Genomic DNA, 18801 nt, shown 5'->3' with positions numbered 1-18801 from the left:
TGATTCCAGTGAGCACTGGCAGGGAAATGGGGAAGTAAGACAGCTAAGGAAGGAAACCAGTAAAAGGTGCACCATTGACAGGTTATTGCTATGGGCAAGTGGGCTCAAGCTCCCGGGGAATTCCTGGGAGAACGTAGAACGCACTGTGGTCTTATCCTGAGTGTGAGATGGGAGACTTAGCAGATTTATCCACTGACTCCAGTCGTCACGGGTTGTATGCTGTTGGCAGAGGGGCAGTTCACTCTGGTGCTTCCGATCTGCTCCACGTCCTGGCTGAGCAGACTCCGGGGCCAGGGAAAGCCCTCAGGTAGCGTCGCAGGTGCTGGCAGCGGAAAGCTGTTTGATTCGCATGCACAGGAGTGGTGAATGTCGAAGGGGTATGGGCGGACCACCAACAGTGCTTGCTACAGGTTATTCCTATAAAAAAATGAGCAATTACAGATAAGCATCCTTGCACATGTGTTCCCTGGTAGACATGCAGAGACAAACCCAGGGTATAGAGCTAGGATACATATTCGACTTCACTAAAATAAAAGTCGGTGGCCCTCAACAGTGCATTCCCCCAGCACTTTTATTCCTTTTTATCTCATTTTTGCCAAAACGTGGACCTTTAGCTTTTTGCTGGTCTGATGTGCATGACATTGTCCTTGATCGTTGTAATTTGCCAAATTGCTCTCCAAAGCGGCGTCCAGTGTGCACTCCATCAGCATTGTAAGATAATTGCCATTTCTCCACATTCTTTTGAACACTTGGTATTTTTCTGATTTTTTTTTTTTTTTTTTTGAGATGCAGTAGTAGCACATTGTTGCCCAGGTTGGAGTGCAGTGGCATGATCTCAGCTCACTGCAACCTCTGCCTCCCAAGTTCAAGCAATTCTCCTGCCTCAGCATCCTGAGTAGCTAGGATTACAGGCGCCACCACCACGCCCACCTAATTTTTTGTATTTTTAGTGAAGATGGGGTTTCACTATGTTGGCCAGTCTGGTTTCGCACTCCTGACCTCGTTATTCACCCATCGTGGCCTCCCAAAGTGCTGGGATTACAGGCGTGAGCCATGACACCTGGTTTAAACTGATACATTTAAAAAACACTTATTAAATTATTTAAAAAGCAATAAAAGGCCAGGTACTGTGGCTCATGCCTGTAATCCCAGCACTTTGGGAGGCTGAGGTGGAAGGATCATGAGGTCAGAAGTTCGAGACCTTCCTGGCCAACATGGTGAAACTCCATCTCTACCAAAAAATTTAAAAATTAGCTGGGCATGGTGGTGGGCACATATAATCCCAGCTACTCGAGAGGCTCAGGTAGGAAAATCACTTGAATCCAGGAGGCAGAGGTTGCAGTGAGCCGAGATCGCACCACTACACTCTGGCTTGGTGACAGAGGTAGACTCTGTCTCAAATAAATAAATAAAAATAAATAAAATAAAAATAAAAAGCAGTAAGATACTCATTACATGGTAGCATAAACTTTTTTTTTTTTTTTTTTTTTTTTGAGACATGGTCTTACTCTGTCACCAGTGCAGTGGAGTGATCTTGGCTCACTGCAACCTCCACCTCTGGGGTTCAAGTGGTTCTCCTGCCTCAGCCTCCCGAGTAGTTGGAATCACAGACTACCACACCTGGCTCATTTTTGTATTTTTAGTAGAGATGGGGTTTCACCATGTTGGCCAGGCTTGTCTGGAACTCCTGACCTCAAGTGATTTACCCACTTTGTCTTCCCAAAGTGCTGGGATTACAGGTGTGAGCCATGGTGCCTGCCCAACATTTTTTTGAGTTACAGTTACATCCCTCCCTAAAGTGTACCGAGATGAGTAGTAGTTGCTTTACATTTTTGTGAATCTCTTTAACGCCTTGCTTATTAGAAGATATTTGACTTTCCGGATCTTCTGTGTTCAATTTGTTTTGATAGATTGTTTTGGTCAAAGGATAGGAAGAAAATCCAGCCTTACAAAGATAGGTAGTTGGAAAAGGGAACACTTTGTGTACCCCTGAAAGAGAGTTGGGGACCCTGAGGAATATTTGAGCCCACTTGACAACCTATGGCTCTAGGGGATTACAGTACGCATCCTTACCTTATCATAGTCTACCTTGAAGCAAAATCATACCACTTCACGTACAACTAAGAACCCTACGACCACACACTTCTCTTTACTCCCCTCTGATCTTTTGTGCTGTATTTTTGTCATCTATTTACTTGTAAATATGTTATAAACCCTACATTACATTCTCACTATATTTGCTTTAAATAGCTACTTGTATGTTTTTTTTTTTTTTAATTAAGACATGGAAGAAAATATTCCACATTTACCCCATGCGTCATTCCTTCTGAATTTCCATCTGGTACAATTTTCCTTCAGCCCGAGGAATGTTCTTTAGTGTTTCTTATAGTGTGGATCTGTTGGCAAAAAATTCTCTCAGCTTTTATTTATTTGAACATATCTTTAGTTCACTGTCATTTTTTACGTAAAGTTTTACTGGATATAGAATTCTAAGTTGATCTTTTTTTCTTAAAGCACTTAAAAGATAATATTCCTTTGTCTTCAGGCTTACATTGTTTCTGATGTGAAGTCAGCTATTCTTTTTTTTTTTTTTTTTTTTGAGACTGAGTCTCGGAGTCTCGCTCTGTTGCCCCCAGGCTGGAGTGTGATGGTTCAGTGTCGGCTCCCTGCAACCTCCACCTCCTGGGCTCAAGCAATCCTCCTGCCTTAGCCTTCCAAGTAGCTGGGATTACAGGCGCCCACCACTATGCCTGGTTCATATTTGTATTTTTAGTAGACATGGGGTTTCTCCATGTTGGTCAGGCTGGTCTCGAACTGCCAACCTCAGGTGATCTGCCTGCCTCGGCCTCCCAAAGTGCTGGGATTTAGCTCTTCTTGTCTTCTACTCCCACTCTCCACCCTCTTTTATCCCTATGCAACATGTCCTTTTTCTCTGACATTTTTTTTTAGGACTGTTCTGTTTTCAGCAAGTTGACAGTGGTTTACCTGGGTGTACTTTATGCTGTGTCTGTCTTGCATGGGGTTAATTGAGCTTCTTGGATCCGTGCGTTGATAATTTAATCAAATTCGAAAAATGTTTAGCCATCATTTCTTCAAAAAATAGCTTCTATCCTCTCTTCCACATCTCCTTCTTGAACTTCAATTACATGTATGTTAGACTGCTTGATGTTCTCACAAGTCACTGAGGTTCTTTTCATGTCAATTTTTTTTCTGTAATTCAGTTTGAACAGTTTCAATTGGACTGTTTTTCCTTCTCAATGCCCAGTCTCTTGTTAAGCACATCCGTTGAACTTTTTTTTTTTTTTTTAAATGAATGAGAGGTTCTTATGTTGCCCAGGTTGACCTTGAACGCATAGCCCTGCCTCCTCAAGCGCCAGGACAACTGGCTTGGCCACCGCGGCTCCCCCTTTTTTTTCCCCGTTGAACTTTTAATTTCAGATATTATAGTTTTTTCCTGTCTAGAATTTCCATTTGGTTCTTTTTTGTTTGTTTGTTTTGTTTAGATAGGGTCTTGCTCTGTCACCTAAGCTGGAGTTCAGTGGTGTAATCAGCTTCAACCTCCTGGGCTCAAGTGATCCTCCCACCTCAGCTGCCCAGGTAGCTGGGATTACAGGCACGTGCCACCCTGTCTGGCTAATTTTTAAATTTTATGTAGAAATGGGGTCTCACTGTGTTGCACAGGCTGGTCTTGAACTTCTGGGTGGTCCTCCCACCTCAGCCTTCCAAAGTGTTGGGATTACAGGTGTGAGCCACTTGGCTGTTTGGTTCTTTTTTAGACTTTTCATTCCTTTTCTGCAATAACTCACCTATTGCACATTGTATCCATCTTTTCCCATACATCCTTTAACACGTTTGTAATACTTTTAAAATTCCTTCTCTACTGATTCTGATATGGGTTTATTTCAGTTGGCTGTTTTTCCTGTGGGTCATGCATTACCCTTCCCTGCTTTGCTATTGCATGTGTTATATTTTTAGAACTTCATTCTGGATATTGTGTATGAAAATATCCAATTATATATAATCATTTTTTAGTGTTTATATACGTATATATACACACAGACATTCACACACTTTATAGAATATGCGAGCTCCTTCCTCTGAGTAGCAGTTAGGGTTAGCGGCTGCTCATTCAGATTCCTCCTAAAGCTGAGTTGAACATGGGTTGGGCTGCGTCTTTAATTAAATTTCGCGCACTTCAGTCCAGTCCCCGGCACTTCCACTTTGAGCTTGTTAGCATTTGAGCTACGTGCAAGTTGGGCTGCAGTGCCGATTATTGCTTATTTTTATTTTTATTATTTATTTATTTTGAAACGGGAGTTTTGCTCTTATTGCCCAGGCTGGAGTACAATTATGTGATCTTGGCTCACTGCAACCTCTGCCTCCTGGGTTCAAGCGATTCTCCTGCCTCAGCCTCCAGAGTAGCTGGGATTACAGGCATGTGCCACCACACGTGGCTAATTTTGTATTTTTAGTAGAGACGGTGTTTCTCCATGTTGGTCAGGCTGGTCTCGAATTCCTGACCTCAGACAATTCGCCAGCCTCAGCCTCCCAAAGTGCTGGGATTACAGGCATGTGCCACCATGCCTGGCCTTTTATTTTTGTTTTTAGAGACAATGTTTCACTATGTTGCGCAGGCTGGTCTCCAACTCCAGTTTTTCATCTGTCAACATGAAAAAATAGAGACAAATCTCCAAGTAAAAAGGTTTTTTGGGGAATAATATACAAGAGGTAGAACTGCAATCCAGGATGTCCATACGGACTAGGGTGGCCCCCAGCATGTCTGAAAACAAAGGAAAATGTTAGGGTTCTCTTGGGGAAAGAGGAGATTTATGCAGGTTGTTTCAAAAGAAAGCTCATTGGTGCTTGCAGCGTTTTCTAGGAGAGCCAATGAGTTCAGTAGCAGATTGGCGACTGTCAGTAGTCGCTAGGTAGGTCTCGGGGTCTCGCAGTTCCTGTTAGGCCCCTGCAATTTCGGACTGGGCCTGAGAAACAGTGTCAGGCTAGTGTTCTTGTATTAGCTGCTAGCTGCCCTTGTGCTATGAGCGGCACTTGTGTCTCATGGGGTAAGCTGTGATTTGAAGACTGTTCTTGTGATAGTTATTATCTGGTAAATCATCCATGAGAACCCTCCCTTCTGCTTTTTTATATTTTATTTTTTGAGATGGAGTCTCACTGTGTCGCCCAGGCTGGAGTGCAGTGGTGGGATCTCGGCTGACTGCAACCTTTGCCTCCCAGGTTCATGTGATTCTCCTGCCTCAGCCTTATGCAGAGCTGGGACTACAGGCATGCACCACCACGCCCACCTAATTTTTTTTTTTTTTGAGACAGAGTCTTGCTCTGTTGCCCAGGCTGGAGTGCAGTGATGCAATCTCAGCTCACTGCAGCCTCCGCCTCCTGGCTTCCACTGATTCTCCTAACTCAGCCTCCCAGGTAGCTGGGATTAGAGGCACACACCACCACGCCTGGCTAATTTTTATATTTTTTGTAGAGACACGGTTTCACCATGTTGACCAGGCTGGTCTGGAACTCCTGACCTTAGGTGATACCACTCACCTTGGCCTCCAAAAATGCTACAATTACAGGCATGAGCCACTGTGCCCAGCCTAATTTTTTTGTATTTTTAGTGGAGACAGGGTTTCGCCATATTGGTCAGACTGGTCTTAAACTCCTGACCTCAAATGTTCTGCCTGCCTTGGCCTCCCAAAGTGCTGGGATTATAGGTGTGAGCCACCTTGCCCGGCCCCCTGGCTCTATTTTGCCAGGATTTGACACAGGTGACTCCATTTTGAATCTGACAATTTTCACACACCCCTAATTATGTCAGCTCGAGGTTTTTTAGATGCTTTTATCAAGTTTAAGAAGTTCCTCTCAGAGTTTTTAAATGAATGAGTGTTTAATTTTGTCAAATGCTTTTTCTGCATCAATTCATATGATCATGTGATTTCTCCTCTTTAGTCTGTTAATAGGACTGATTAAATTGATGATGATGAGGATGATGAGGATTTTTTGGGATAGTCTCTCTCTGTTGCCCAGGACAGAGTGCAGTGGTGCTATCTCAGCTCAGTGCAATCTCTGCCTCCCCGGTTCAGGCGTTTCTTTTGCCTCAGCCTCCTGAGTATCTGGGACTATAGGCATCCACCACCACACCTGGCTAATTTTTGTATTTTTTGGTAGAGATGGGGTTTCACCATGTTGGCTAGGCTGGTCTCCAACTCCTGACCTCAAGTAATCTCTGCCTGCCTCAGCCTCCCCGCAAAGTGCTGGGATTACAGGCGTGAGCCACCATGCCCAGCCCGTTGATTAATTTTTAAATGTTGAACCAGCCTTGCCTACTGGAATAAGCTCCACTTGGTTATGGTATATAGTCCTTTTTATACATTGCTAAATTCTGTTTGATAGTGTTTTGTTAAAGATTTCTGCATCTGTATTCATAAGGGACACTGGTCTGTGGTTTACTTCTCGTGGACTGGCTTTGGTTTTCATATCAGGCTGATTCTAGCTTCGCAAAATGAATTTTGAAATTCTCCCTCCTCGTCTGTTTTCTGGAAGAGATTGTGTAGGATTGGCGTTAATCCTTCTTCAAATATTTGGGAAATGTCTCCAGTGGAACCATCTGGGCCTGGAGATTTCCTTTTTGGGAGGTTTTGAATTATGAATTCAATTTCCTTAATAGCTATAGAGCTATTCAAGTTCCCTATTTCATATTGGATGAGTTGTAGTAATCGTGCTTTTTGAGGAATTGGTCCATTTCATCGAAGTTGTCACATTTAGGTGTGCAGAGCTGTCATGGCATTTCCTTCTGTGGCTGTGACGCCTGCCGGCTCTGTGCTGGTGGCCCGTGTTTCGGTCCTCATCTTGGGTAGTTGTGTCTTTTCTTTGTCAGTCTTGCTGACAAGTAGGTTTGTCGATTTGATTGCTCTTTCCAGAGAACTTGCCTTTTATTTTACTGATTGGCTATAATGTTTTTCTGTTTTTGATTTTATTGATTTCCAACTTGCCCCCTTTGACATCACCCCAGAGTGGGAGGAGAACCTTGTTACTGCCAGGCTGGGGAGGAAGTCCAGGCTCAACACATGGTCTCCATTGATGCAGTGGGGGTGGGAGCCTCATTACCGCCTGACAGGGATGAAAGTCTGGCTCTGTCTGTGACCTTCTCTGACAGCACCGAGCAGGCGTGTTGGGTGCCCTGCTGCCACCTCAGAGGAAGTCTTGACTCCCTCCATGGGCTTTGCTGGCATCACTGGGGGTGGGCCACGGATGTGTTCTGGGGGGTCTGGCTGGAGTAGAGCAGTGATTGTCTAAGTCATCTGTCTGGCTGGGTCACTCTTTTCTTGGTCCTTTGCTAGAGAGGGTGTGCTTTTCTTGGAGCTTTTGTCATCTGTGCCCATTGGCATTTCTGGGTTGCTGGCTTTTCATCTCCATGTCTGAACTATGAGACAAAAAGGAAACCTGGGGAATTCACCATGTAGTTCCCGTGGTCCTGACATCCGCAGCCCATCTGCCTTCTTCTCTTTCGTTCTTAGATTCGTTTTGTAGATGACGTCTTGAGTTTTCAGTTGTATCAGTAGGAGGAACAGGAGAAAGTACATCTGCTTCATCTTCCCAGATGATTGCCAGGAAAGGGCTTTGCAGACACTTCTCATTTCACGTCAGGGTTAGTCATGGCACACGTAAAGTCGCTAGATCACGCCTGGCACACAGTAGGCTTGGATACAATGATCATTATTTTCCAATGATTCAAAGATTCTGTAATTCTCAATTTGATTATGCTAAGTGTTATCAGGCTCCAATGCCAAATTCTGAAAGACAGTATGGAACTTTCCAGGTATGGAACTTGACTTCTCTTCCTCCCACTTTTTTCTTCTCCCTGTGCCGTCCTAGGAAAATCATTGGTCCTGAGCAAACGTTCATTGCCTTATCTTGCAGAGAGCAGAGAGCACCAATCCGGTTCAAGACCACCCAATTGAACACACTCATGGATGTCCTTCGCCACAGGCCAGGATGGGTGGAAGTGAAGGAGTAAGACATTCCCCCAGCCTTGTCCCTCCTTCCCTTTGTCTCACAGGTCCTTGTCTTCCTTGGTTTTTCTCCCAGTTCCCCTGGGTGGCCACTGAGTTGTCCCAAAGTGGCTGTGACATTTATTCAACACCCGCAATGTGCCAGGCACATTATTGCTATCATCTGTGTCTTATTTAAGGCTTTCAGCTAAACCCGTAAGATAAGACTATGTTCAGAGTTATTACACCAATTGCTTAAGGTCACACAGCATGTCAGCATCAGAGCAGGATTCAAACCCAGGCACGTTTGTGTCCTGTGGCTTTCGGCAGAGACTAGGAATGCAGCTACCACAGACCTGTGGCCTGGATTATCCAGTGACGTGTCCAGATCAAGGACTGCTCATCCCTGGGCACTTGCTGGCTGTGTGACTTTGGCCCGTCAGCCCACATTTCTTCTTTTATGCTGGCCTCTGGTGATACTGATTGAGACAAACCAGCATGTGATGCCAACACAGAGTAGGTGCTGTTAGTGAGGGCTAAGGTTTGGATGCATGCAATGGAAGCCCAAAGTAAAAGAGGCTTCAACTTGCTAGAAGTTTATCTGTCCCATCGAAGTCCATATGTAGGAGGTTCAGAGATGGTAAGGGGGCCCCACAGAAATGTGGGATCCATTTGCTTCTGTCTTTCCACTCTACTATCCCTTAGGTGAGGCCCTTGTTTTTCGTAGTTCAAGGTGGAGCTCCTGCCTTGCTTTCACATTCCAAACAGCAGGAAGTAGGCAAGAGGCAAGAAAAGGTATAGGCCAGGTACAGTGGCTCACATCTATAATTCCAGCACTTTGGGAGGCTAAGGTGGGAGGATCGCTTGAGTCCAGGAGTTCAAGACCAGCCTGAGCAATGTGGCAAGACCCTGTCTCTACAAAAAAATTTTTTTTAAAGTTAGCCAGATATGGTGGTGTGTGCCTGAAGCCCCAGCTACTTGGGAGGCTGAGGTGGGAAAATTGCTTAAGCCTGGGAGGTTGAGGCTGTGAGGCTGCAGTGAGCTATGATCACGCCACAGCACTCCAGCCTGGGTGACAGAGTGAGACCCTGTCTCAAAAAAAAAAAAAAAAAAAAAGAAAAGAAAAGAAAAAGAAAGAAAAGGCAAGCCCATCCATTGAAGGACACAACCCAGGAATCTCTCACGGCTCACTGGCCAGACCTTAACCGTGTAGCCACACCTAGCTACAAGGGAATCTGGCAAATGTAGCTTTTATTCTAGGAAATATAGGCTACGTTTTCCCAAGTAAATGCTGAGAATTCCTTTACTGTAGAGAAAGGGGAAAAGGGATAGGAGGGGTAGCTGCCCTGCTGTGTGGTGCTGAGAATTCCTTTACTGTAGAGAAAGGGGAAGGGATAGGAGGGGTAGCTGCCCTGCTGCGTGGTGCTGAGAATTCCTTTACTGTAGAGAAAGGGGGAAAGGGATAGGAGGGGTAGCTGCCCTGCTGCGTGGTGCTGAGAATTCCTTTACTGTAGAGAAAGGGGAAGGGATAGGAGGGGTAGCTGCCCTGCTGCGTGGTGCTGAGAATTCCTTTACTGTAGAGAAAGGGGAAGGGATAGGAGGGGTAGCTGCCCTGCTGCATGGTGCTGAGGAAGTGTTTGCTGCTACAACACCTAAGCCTGCTGGACGCTGTAGCAGTTTGCATGCATATCTTTTAAGCATCCCAACACAGCTTCCAGGTAGGGGTTATCATCATCCCCATTTTACTAATGAGAAAACTGGGCACAAAGTAGTGAAAATGCCATGTTTGAGGTCACTCAGCTTATGAGGGCTTGGGCTGGGATTTGCACCTAGTCCGTTGCCTACAGAGCCACAGCCTCATCTTTCAGTGGCTTCTCAGTGGATTAAAGCATCAGATTAGCAGGTGTTATAAATCTGTGATTCCCACTGCCTGGTGCTCAGTCCAGCAGGAAAGCTTTACTAAAGCATCCCAGAAAAAATTAGGAGTTGGCTGTGGGGCAGGTAACCCAAGACACCAGCGTCCTCTTTTTAGGGCTTTGGGGAATATTACAACAGTGACAGTGATGTTGATGGTGTGGTGATGTCAGCCCTTGTGGATTTGCCTTCTTGGTTCTCCTGTGATCATGCTAATATCAGCCTGGGGTTTCCTTCCCTGGATCCAGAGGAACTGATGTCATGAAAGGTGTGTGGGGGAGTTGGGAGGAGAGTTCAAGGAGAGTGAGGTGACTGGCAGGTGGGGGTGATGTAGGGGAGGGAGAGCAATGTCACCACCAGCTGTGTGACCTCTGTCCACTTCCTGCCGCTCCCCAGCCTGTCCTCCATGGGCAGGGGAAGAGAGTCTGAGGATTTGTCTGGTGCTGACAGGGTGGGAGCCCAGGAAGCAGGATTCTCCATGGTTGATCCCAGATTATCTCAAGGATCCTTAAATCAGGAAGGGCCCAGAGGCCAGGGTCTTTTCCTTCAACACAGCTCTGTGAATCCAAGGCCTCATCCTTTAGGACCTAAGCTGGGTCTGGGATTTCCAGACAGAATCAGGTCTCAGTTCAGACTGCCAGCCCATCAGGTCAGTTTAGATCGGATGTGGCTAGAGCTGTCCCTTCCCTTGCTTTGCCTGAGAAAGATACATGACACCTTGGAACGGCAGCAGCCGTCCTCTGACCCCCGAGGTGATGAGCCTGAGGACAAGTTAAGGATGGCAGAATGGATGCTTCCCTGGCAGGGGAAACGCCATGATTGGAAGGAGGTTTTCTCAGGGCAAGACTCATGTATTCCACTCCAGATGTGCTCAGCCCTGCGATTATCTCCAACGTGGGAAACTCAATTGTGTCATTTATGATGATCGGAGACTGGGAAGGCAGAAAGAACCTGGATCTCCACTGACCTTGTTAAGCAATTTGGTGTCTTCCTCGGTGAATTAAGAGCAACTTGATTGTGACAGTCATGAAAATGGTGTGCACAGGAATGAACTTCTGGTCTCAGAACAGGAGACAAAATCCGTCCTGTGACCTCCACAGCCCTGCTTGATTGGGTCCTGCCCGACTTTTCAGTGTTGTCTCGGACTTCTTTCCTTCTGCCCCGGCGTTTCTTTGTGTTCTTGAACATGCTCTTCGCAACCTCAGGGACCCAGGCCCTGCTCTTCCCCCTGCTACAACCTGCTCCCCACTGCCGTTGACCAGGCTGCTCCTCCTCACCCTTCAGATCTCAGCTGAAAGGTCCCTTCCACAGGGTGACTCCACCCAGCATAGGTCCCTCAGCCACCCTGCCTCACGGCCTCTACTGGACTGCGTGGCGGTTCACTTCACAGTTCTTCATTAGAGTTGTTTGTTTCCTTGTTCACTGTTAATCTTCCCCGGAGGGTTGTGTGCACCACCTGGCAAGGTGTTCTGTCTCCTCCTGTATCACTGGCATCCAACATGGTCTCTGACACAGAGCTAACCTCAACACATACATATTGGAAAATGTATGAATGAATGAATGAATGAATGGTAACATGTTGTTTACTCATTCATCCATTTATATGAATATACAAGCCTTCTGCTGGGTGCTGGAGGAGGAGTGAGGCATGGGTCGTTAGCCCAGTTCATACACTCATATTGCTTAAAAGCCAGTGTTATTTTCTCATGAAAACAGAGCCTCAGAAAACAGCTCTTGAACTGACAGACTTCCCCAGTCTTCCTGGTCAGGGGACAGACCCCAGGGTATTGATGGCAGCAAAGGTTCAAGTTGAGAGATCTGGAGATTACCTTTTGCAACTCCATCCTTTATCTCTTTGGACATTTTTTCTCTCAATTTAAAATAGCTATTTTATTACTTTCTTTTTATTTTATTATTATTTACTTATTTATTTTGAGACAAGTTCTCACTCTGTCACCCAGGCTGAAGTGCAATGGTGTGATCTTGGCTGACTACAACCTCTGCCTCCTGGGTTCAAGTGATTCTCGTGCCTCAGCCTCCCAAGTAGCTGGGACTGCAGGCGCATGCCACTATGCCTGGCTAATTTTTGTATTTTTAGTAGACATGGGGTTTCACCGTGTTGGCCAAGCTGTTCTCAAACTCCTGACCTCAAGTGACCCTCCCACGTCGGCCTCCCAAAGTACTGGGATTACAGGTGTGAGCAACCACACCTGACCTTATTACTCCATTTTTAGACTTGATTATTTTAACAAACTGCATGTCGAACTTAATTTTCCCATTCTTTTTAAATTAAGAAATAATATATCTAAAATAACCATTTAAATATACAATTGTGGCTGGGCACAGTATATGTCTGTATATATTGTGTATATATATATACAAATTTATGTATACACACACACACACATACGATTTCATGTCTTTTAGTATATTCACCAAGTTGTGTAATCATCACCACTTTTTTTTTTTTTGAGATGGAGTTTTACTCTTGCTGTCCAGGCTGGAGTGCAATGGCACGATCTCGGCTCACTGCAACCTTTGCCTCCTGGGTTCCAGCGATTCTCCTGCCTCAGCCTCCCAAGTAGCTGGGATTACAGGCATGCACCACCACACCCAGCTAATTTTTGTATTTTTAATAAAGACGGGGTTTCACCACGTTGGCCAGGCTGGTCTCAAACTCCTTACCTCGTGATCCGCCCACCTCAGCCTTCCAAAGTTCGGGGATCACAGGTGTGAGCCACCATGCCTGGCCAATCATCACCACATTTTCCCCCCACATACCCGCTGTGTCAAAAACACTATCTAATTCCAGAACATTTTCATCAAACCAGGAATAAACCCCATACCCACTAGCAGTCATTCCCGTTTCTCCCTCCCTGCAACCCCTGTCTTGGGCCCTGTCTCTATTCTGGACACATCATGTAGTGGAATTACACAATATATAACCTTTTGCCTGTCGTCTTTCACCTAACATATTGTTTTCAAGGCACATCCATGTAGCAGTATGTATCAGTACTTCATTCCTTTTTTCGTTTCTTGTTTTGTTTTTATTTTGAAACAGGGTCTCACCTTGTCACCCAGGCTGGAGTGCAGTTGCACAATCATGACTTACTGCGACCTCAGCTTCCTGGGCTCAAGTGATTCTCCTGCTTCAGCCTCCTGAGTAGCTGGGACTTCATTCCTTTTTGTGACTATGACAGTAGAATAATATTCCACTGTGTAGGGGTACCACATTTATTTATTTATTCATTAGTTGATAGGCATTTAGGTTATTTCCACCTTTGGGCTGTTATACATAATGCTGCTGTGAACATTTGTGTATGAGTTTGAGTGGACATATGTTTGCACTTTTTGTGGGTGTACACATAGGAGTGGAGTGGCTGGGTGATACAGTAACTCTATGTTTCACTTTTTTAGGAACTGCTAGATTGTTTTCTGAAGTAGCTGCACCATTTTACATTCTCACCAGGAGTATATGAGGGTGCCAGTTTTTCCACATACTCACTAACTCTCATTCTTCTTCTTCTTTTTTTTTTTTGAGAAGGGGCCTCTCTGTCACCTAGGCTGGAGTGCAGTGGTACAATCACAGCCAACCTTGACCTCCTGGGCTCAAGTGATCCTCCCACTTCAGCCTCCTGAGTGACTGGGGACTACAAACACACGCCACCATACCTTGCTAAATGTTTTTTTTTTTTTTTTTGTGAGACGGAGTTTTGGTCTTGTTACCCAGGCTGGAGTGCAATGGCCCAATCTCGGCTCACCGCAACCTCCGCCTTCTGGGTTCAGGCAATTCTCCTGCCTCAGCCTCCTCAGTAGCTGGGATTACAGGCATGCGCCACCATGCCCAGCTAATATTTTGTATTTTTAGTAGAGACGGGGTTTCACCATGTTGACCAGGATGGTCTGGATCTCTTGACCTCGTGATCCACCTGTCTTGGCCTCCCAAAGTGCTGGGATTACAGGCTTGAGCTACCGCGCCTGGCCGTTTTACAATTTTTTTGTAGAGATAGGGTCTCATTATGTTGCCTAGACTCATCTCAAACTTGTGGAATTGAGTGATCCTCCTGCCTCTGCCTCCCAAAGTGTTGAGATTATAGGTGTGAACCACCGTACCCACCCTCACATTTATTATGGCCATCCTAGTGGATATGAAGTGGTATCATTGTGGTTTTGATTTGCATTTCCCTGATGGCTAACGATTTTCAGACTCTTTTTATGTGCTTGTTGTCCATTTATAAATCTTCCTTGAAGAAATATCTATTGCCCATGTTTAAATTTAGTTGTCTCTTTATTTTCAAGTTATAAGAATTCTACCTTATGAAGATATTCTTATTTATGATTTGCAAATATTTTCTTCCATTTTATGAATTATCTTTCCACTTTCTTGATTGTGCCTTTTGAGGTAAAAACTTTTTAATTTTGATGAAGTCCAGTTGACCTGTTTTTTCTTTGTTGCTTATGCTTTTTGTATCATCTAAAAAACCATTGCCTAATCCAAGGTCACAAAAATTTACTTGTATGTCTTCTTCTAAGAGCTTTATAGTTTTAGCTCTTATATCTAGGTCTTTGTTTAATTTTTTTATATGGTATGAGGTAGGGGTCAAACTATAATATTTTTAAATACTTATTTTTTTTAACTTTTTTATTTTAAAATAACTTTAAACCTACAGAAAAGTTTCAAAAATAGTACATAGCTTCCTCTTTCAGCAGCTGCACTAGCTTAGCTTATGTAATCATAGTACATTTGTCAAAGTCAGGACATTAACATCGATATATTACTGTTAACTAAGCTGCAGACATCATTTGAATTTCGCCAGTTTTTTTCCACTAATGTCCTTTTTCTGTTCCAGAATCCAATCCAGGATCCCACTTTGCATTTAGTTGACCTTTTTTTTTTTTAACCTCAAACATATTTCAGTTCCTTGGTCTTTGTCTTTCATGCCCTTCACACTTTTGAAGAGTACATTTTGTAGAATGTCCCTTGAATTGGATTTTTCTGATGTTTTCTCATCGTGAGGTTATGCATTTTGGCAAGAATACCACAGAAATGATGCTCTGGTATTCTTGATGCTTCCCAGTGGAACTCATCAGAGGGTTTGTGATGCCATATGTCTTATCACTGGTGACAGTACCTTGATTGACCATTAGATTAAGGTGGTGTCTGCCAGATTTCTCCAATGTAAATTAACTTTTTTATAATTAATAAGTATCTTATGGGCAGATACTCTGAGACTATGCAAATATCTTGTTCCCAACAAACTTTCACACAATGGTTTTAGCATTTTTCGGTAATTCTTTTTTTTTTTTTGAGACGGATTTTCGCTGTTTTACCCAGACTGGAGTGCAATGGCACGATCTCGGCTCACTGCAACCTCCGCCTTCTGGGTTCAAGCAATTCTCCTGCCTCAGCCTCCCGAGTAGCTGGGACTACAGGTGCGCACCACCATGCCCAGCTAATTTTTGTATTTTTAGTAGAGATGGGGTTTCACCATGTTGACCAGGATGGTCTCGATCTCTTGACCTCGTGATCCACCCGCCGCGGCCTCCCGAAGTGCTGGGATTATAGGCGTGAGCCACCGTGCCCGGCCTTTTTTTTTCTTTCTTTTGAGACAGGGTCTCACTCTGTTGCCTAGGCTGGAGTACAGTGGCATAATCATGGCTCACTTCAGCCTTGACCCTCTGGGCCCAAGTGATCCTCCCACTTCAGCCCCCTGAGTAGTTGGGACTACAGGCTTGTGCCACCATGCCCGGCTAATTTTTGTATTTTTTGTAGAGATGAGGTTTATCCATGTTGACAGGCTAGTCTCAAACTCCTGGGCTTAAGTGATCCTCCTGCTTTGGCCCCGCAACATGCTGGGATTACTGGCGGAAGCCACCATGTCTGGCCTTTTCTGAGGATTCTTGCCTAAATCTATTATGACTATAATAATTGCAAAATGGTCATTCTGTCATTCCTTCTACATGTATTAGGTGGCATTCTTCTGTAGAGAAAGGTTTTCTCTTCCTGCCCCTTGTTTAATTATTTAGTATCAGTTTGGCTCATTGCAGCCTGTCATCTTGCCTAGAGGTTACCACTCCTAGATTTTCCCAACAGGAAACTGAGGCCCAGAGAAGAGGGCAAGGTCATATAAGTGCCAGTGACTGTGACAAGACCAGAATCAGGGCTCTTGACTCCTGGTCTACTGCTCCTCGTGCTGCACGACATGGCCTGGTACAAACATCAGGGTGGAGAAAAGGCAGGACTAGGCGTCTAGATGAGGCCCCACTAACCAGCCGGGAATCTGTGGCTCTGTGATGTCAGAGGGTTTATAGAGCACACAGCCATTTGTTTCTTTCTTTCTTTTTTCCCAAGATGGTATCTCACACTGTCACCCAGGCTGGAGTGCAACGGTGCAATGTAGGCTCACTGCAACTTTTGCTTCCTGCGTTTAGTAATCCAAGTAGCTAGGATTACAGGAATATGCTAGCATGTCCGGCTAATTTTTATATTTTTTAGTAGAGACAGGGTTTCACCATGTTGGCCAGGCTGGTCTTGAACTCCTGACTTCAGGTGATCCACCCGCCTGGGCCTCCCAAAATGCTGGGATTACAGGCATGAGCCACCACACCCGGCCAGCACTCGGCCATTTCTCCAGTGGGTTTCCATCAGTTCTTGAAACTGTTCTTCAGAACCACTGTGCCTGGGGCAACAGCCACAAGGGAGGTTTGGAGAAGGACCAGGCCCCAGATTTTCATGAGTAACTAGGACAAAATTTGGAAACCATAGATTTCTGGTTCCAGTGTCATTCTGTTACGGTGCTTTACGTCACCACATCTGTTCATGGTGTGTGCACAGATGAACATCTCTGGACATCTCTGAGCTCAGTGAAAGGCTGGACCTGCCTGCCTTAAATCCTCTCTGGACATGGTGACATTCAGGAGAAACACCTACCCAGCAGCCACAAGGAGAAGCAATTTATATCTTTAGTTCTTTGAAAATTCCAAAGGGAGCCGGGTGCAGTGGCTCGTGCCTGTAATCCCAACACTTTGGGATGCTGAGGCGGGTGGATCACCTGAGGTCAGAAGTTCAAGACCAGCCCGGCCAATATGGAGAAACCCCATCTCTACTAAAAAAATTAAAAAATTAGCGGGGCATGGTAGCACATGCCTGTAATCCCAGCTGCTCGGGAGACTGAGGCAGGAGAATTGGATGAACCTGGGAGGCGGAGGTTGTGGTGAGCCAAGATTGCACCATTGCACTCCAGCCTCAGCAAGAGGGAAACTCCGTCTCCAAAAAAAAAAAAAAAAAAATTCTAGAGGGAGCCCCATTTACAACACAAGACCCAACTGCTTGGCCATTGTTCCAGGTGCTATGGCTGTGTAACAAATCCCAAAACTTAGCTGCATAAGACAGCATTGCCTTAGGCACAGGGCTCCTGTGAGTCAGGGACTCTTGCAGGACGCAGCGGGACTGGCCTGCCTCTGTAACATTGGGAGCATCAGCTGGGAAGAGCCCAGATCCGGAGGTCACTTGATGGCAGGAGTTGTCTGAGGGCATCTGACTCACAGGTGCGGCAGTTGGTGCTAGCTGTCTGCAGGGATCTCACTAGGGCAGACACCCGAAGAAGGTTCTCATGGGTTTTTCTTGTGGCCTCTCAAAGAGACCTTCAGACACGCAGCCTCTGGGTGAGGGATACAGTGTAGGCATCTTTTGGAAATACAGTCTGCCCCAGCATCCTCCCCGTTGGTCCTGTTCAGGGCCTGTTCATTCCTCACCCCAAGGTGATGGTAATGTCTCTTCATTTTTCTCTATTTCTGCCTGACACCTCCTCAAGATATCTTTTAAAACTCAGCCTACTTGTCTGTAATAGAGAAAAGGGGTGGGGAGTAAGAGAGACAAACTAAACACCTTTTTTTTTTTTTTTTTTTGAGATGGGCTCTCAACTCTGCCACCCAGGCTGGAGTACAGTGGTGCGATCTTGGCTCACCACAACCTCCACTGCCCTGCTCAAGTGATTCTCCCACCTCAGCCTCCTGAGTAGCTGGGACTACAGGTGCACACCACCACTCCTGGCTAATTTTTTGTAATTTTGGTAGAAATGGGGTTTCATCATGTTGGCCAGGCTGGTCTCAAACTCCTGAGCTCAAGCAGCCTGTCCGCCTTGGCCTCCCAAAGTGCTGGAATTACAGGAATGAGCTGCCATGTCCAGCCTCAAACACCTTTTATTTTTAATTAATTAATTAATTTATTTATTTCTGAGATGAAGTCTCACTGTCACCTGGGCTGGAGTACAATGGTGTGATTTCAGCTCACTGCACCTCCACCTCCCAGGTTCAAGCTATTCTCCTGCCTTAGCCTCCTGAGTAGCTGGGATTACAGGTGCTCACCATCACACCCAGCTAATTTTTTGTATTTTTAGTGGAGACAGGGTTTCATCATATTGGCGAGGCTGATCTCAAACTCCTGCCCTAAAGTGATTCTTCTGCCTTGCCCTCCCAAAGTGCTAGGATTACAGGTGTTAGCCACCACGCCCAGCCCCAAACACCTTTTAATAGGAAAATGGATATACTGTGGTATGTTCACCCAGTGGAATGGGAAATGGCAGTTAGAATGACTGAATTGGACTCCTATGTATCAAAAGAACTGATCTCCAAAACAAAAGTTTGCTGGAAAAATGTATGTTGTGAAAAGAAACAGACAGGAGTGTTTCTAAACACAGAGCTTGGACTCTGGAGCTTGAGGGCCTGGGTTCAAATCCTGCTCTGCCACTTACTAGATGCGTGAACTAGGTGAGTTGCTCTGCGTGCTTGCCTCCATTTTCTCATCCTTAAAATGGGCATAATAACAGAACCTAACACTTTGGGTTGCATTGAGGATCCATGAGTGAATATTTGTGAAGTACTTAGAGCA

At 45.3% G+C, this 18801-nt stretch overlaps 1 protein-coding gene across 11 annotated transcripts in view; it reads left to right on the top strand.

Annotated features, from left to right (window-relative positions):
- The window catches only part of TTLL9 (tubulin tyrosine ligase like 9), a 77542-nt gene that overhangs the window by 19632 nt on the left and 39109 nt on the right, over nt 1–18801 (top strand). For 5 of the 11 annotated variants that reach the window (XM_035298154.3, XM_035298156.3, XM_008995570.5 and 2 more), the window contains one exon: nt 7927–8019. The exons of 2 other annotated variants lie outside the window; for them this stretch is intronic. In XM_035298154.3, coding sequence (XP_035154045.1) covers nt 7976–8019 — 44 coding nt within the window. In that variant the 5' untranslated portion in view covers nt 7927–7975. Of the gene's footprint in view, nt 1–7881; nt 8020–18801 lie in introns of all 11 variants that reach the window. 4 more of the 11 variants (XM_035298140.3, XM_035298155.3, XM_035298151.3 and 1 more) reach the window with 1 other exon arrangement.

Source organism: Callithrix jacchus, chromosome 5 (genome assembly GCF_049354715.1).
Source record: "Callithrix jacchus isolate 240 chromosome 5, calJac240_pri, whole genome shotgun sequence".
Lineage (NCBI taxonomy): Eukaryota > Metazoa > Chordata > Mammalia > Primates > Cebidae > Callithrix > Callithrix jacchus.
This window is presented reverse-complemented; position numbering and strand designations above follow the sequence as displayed.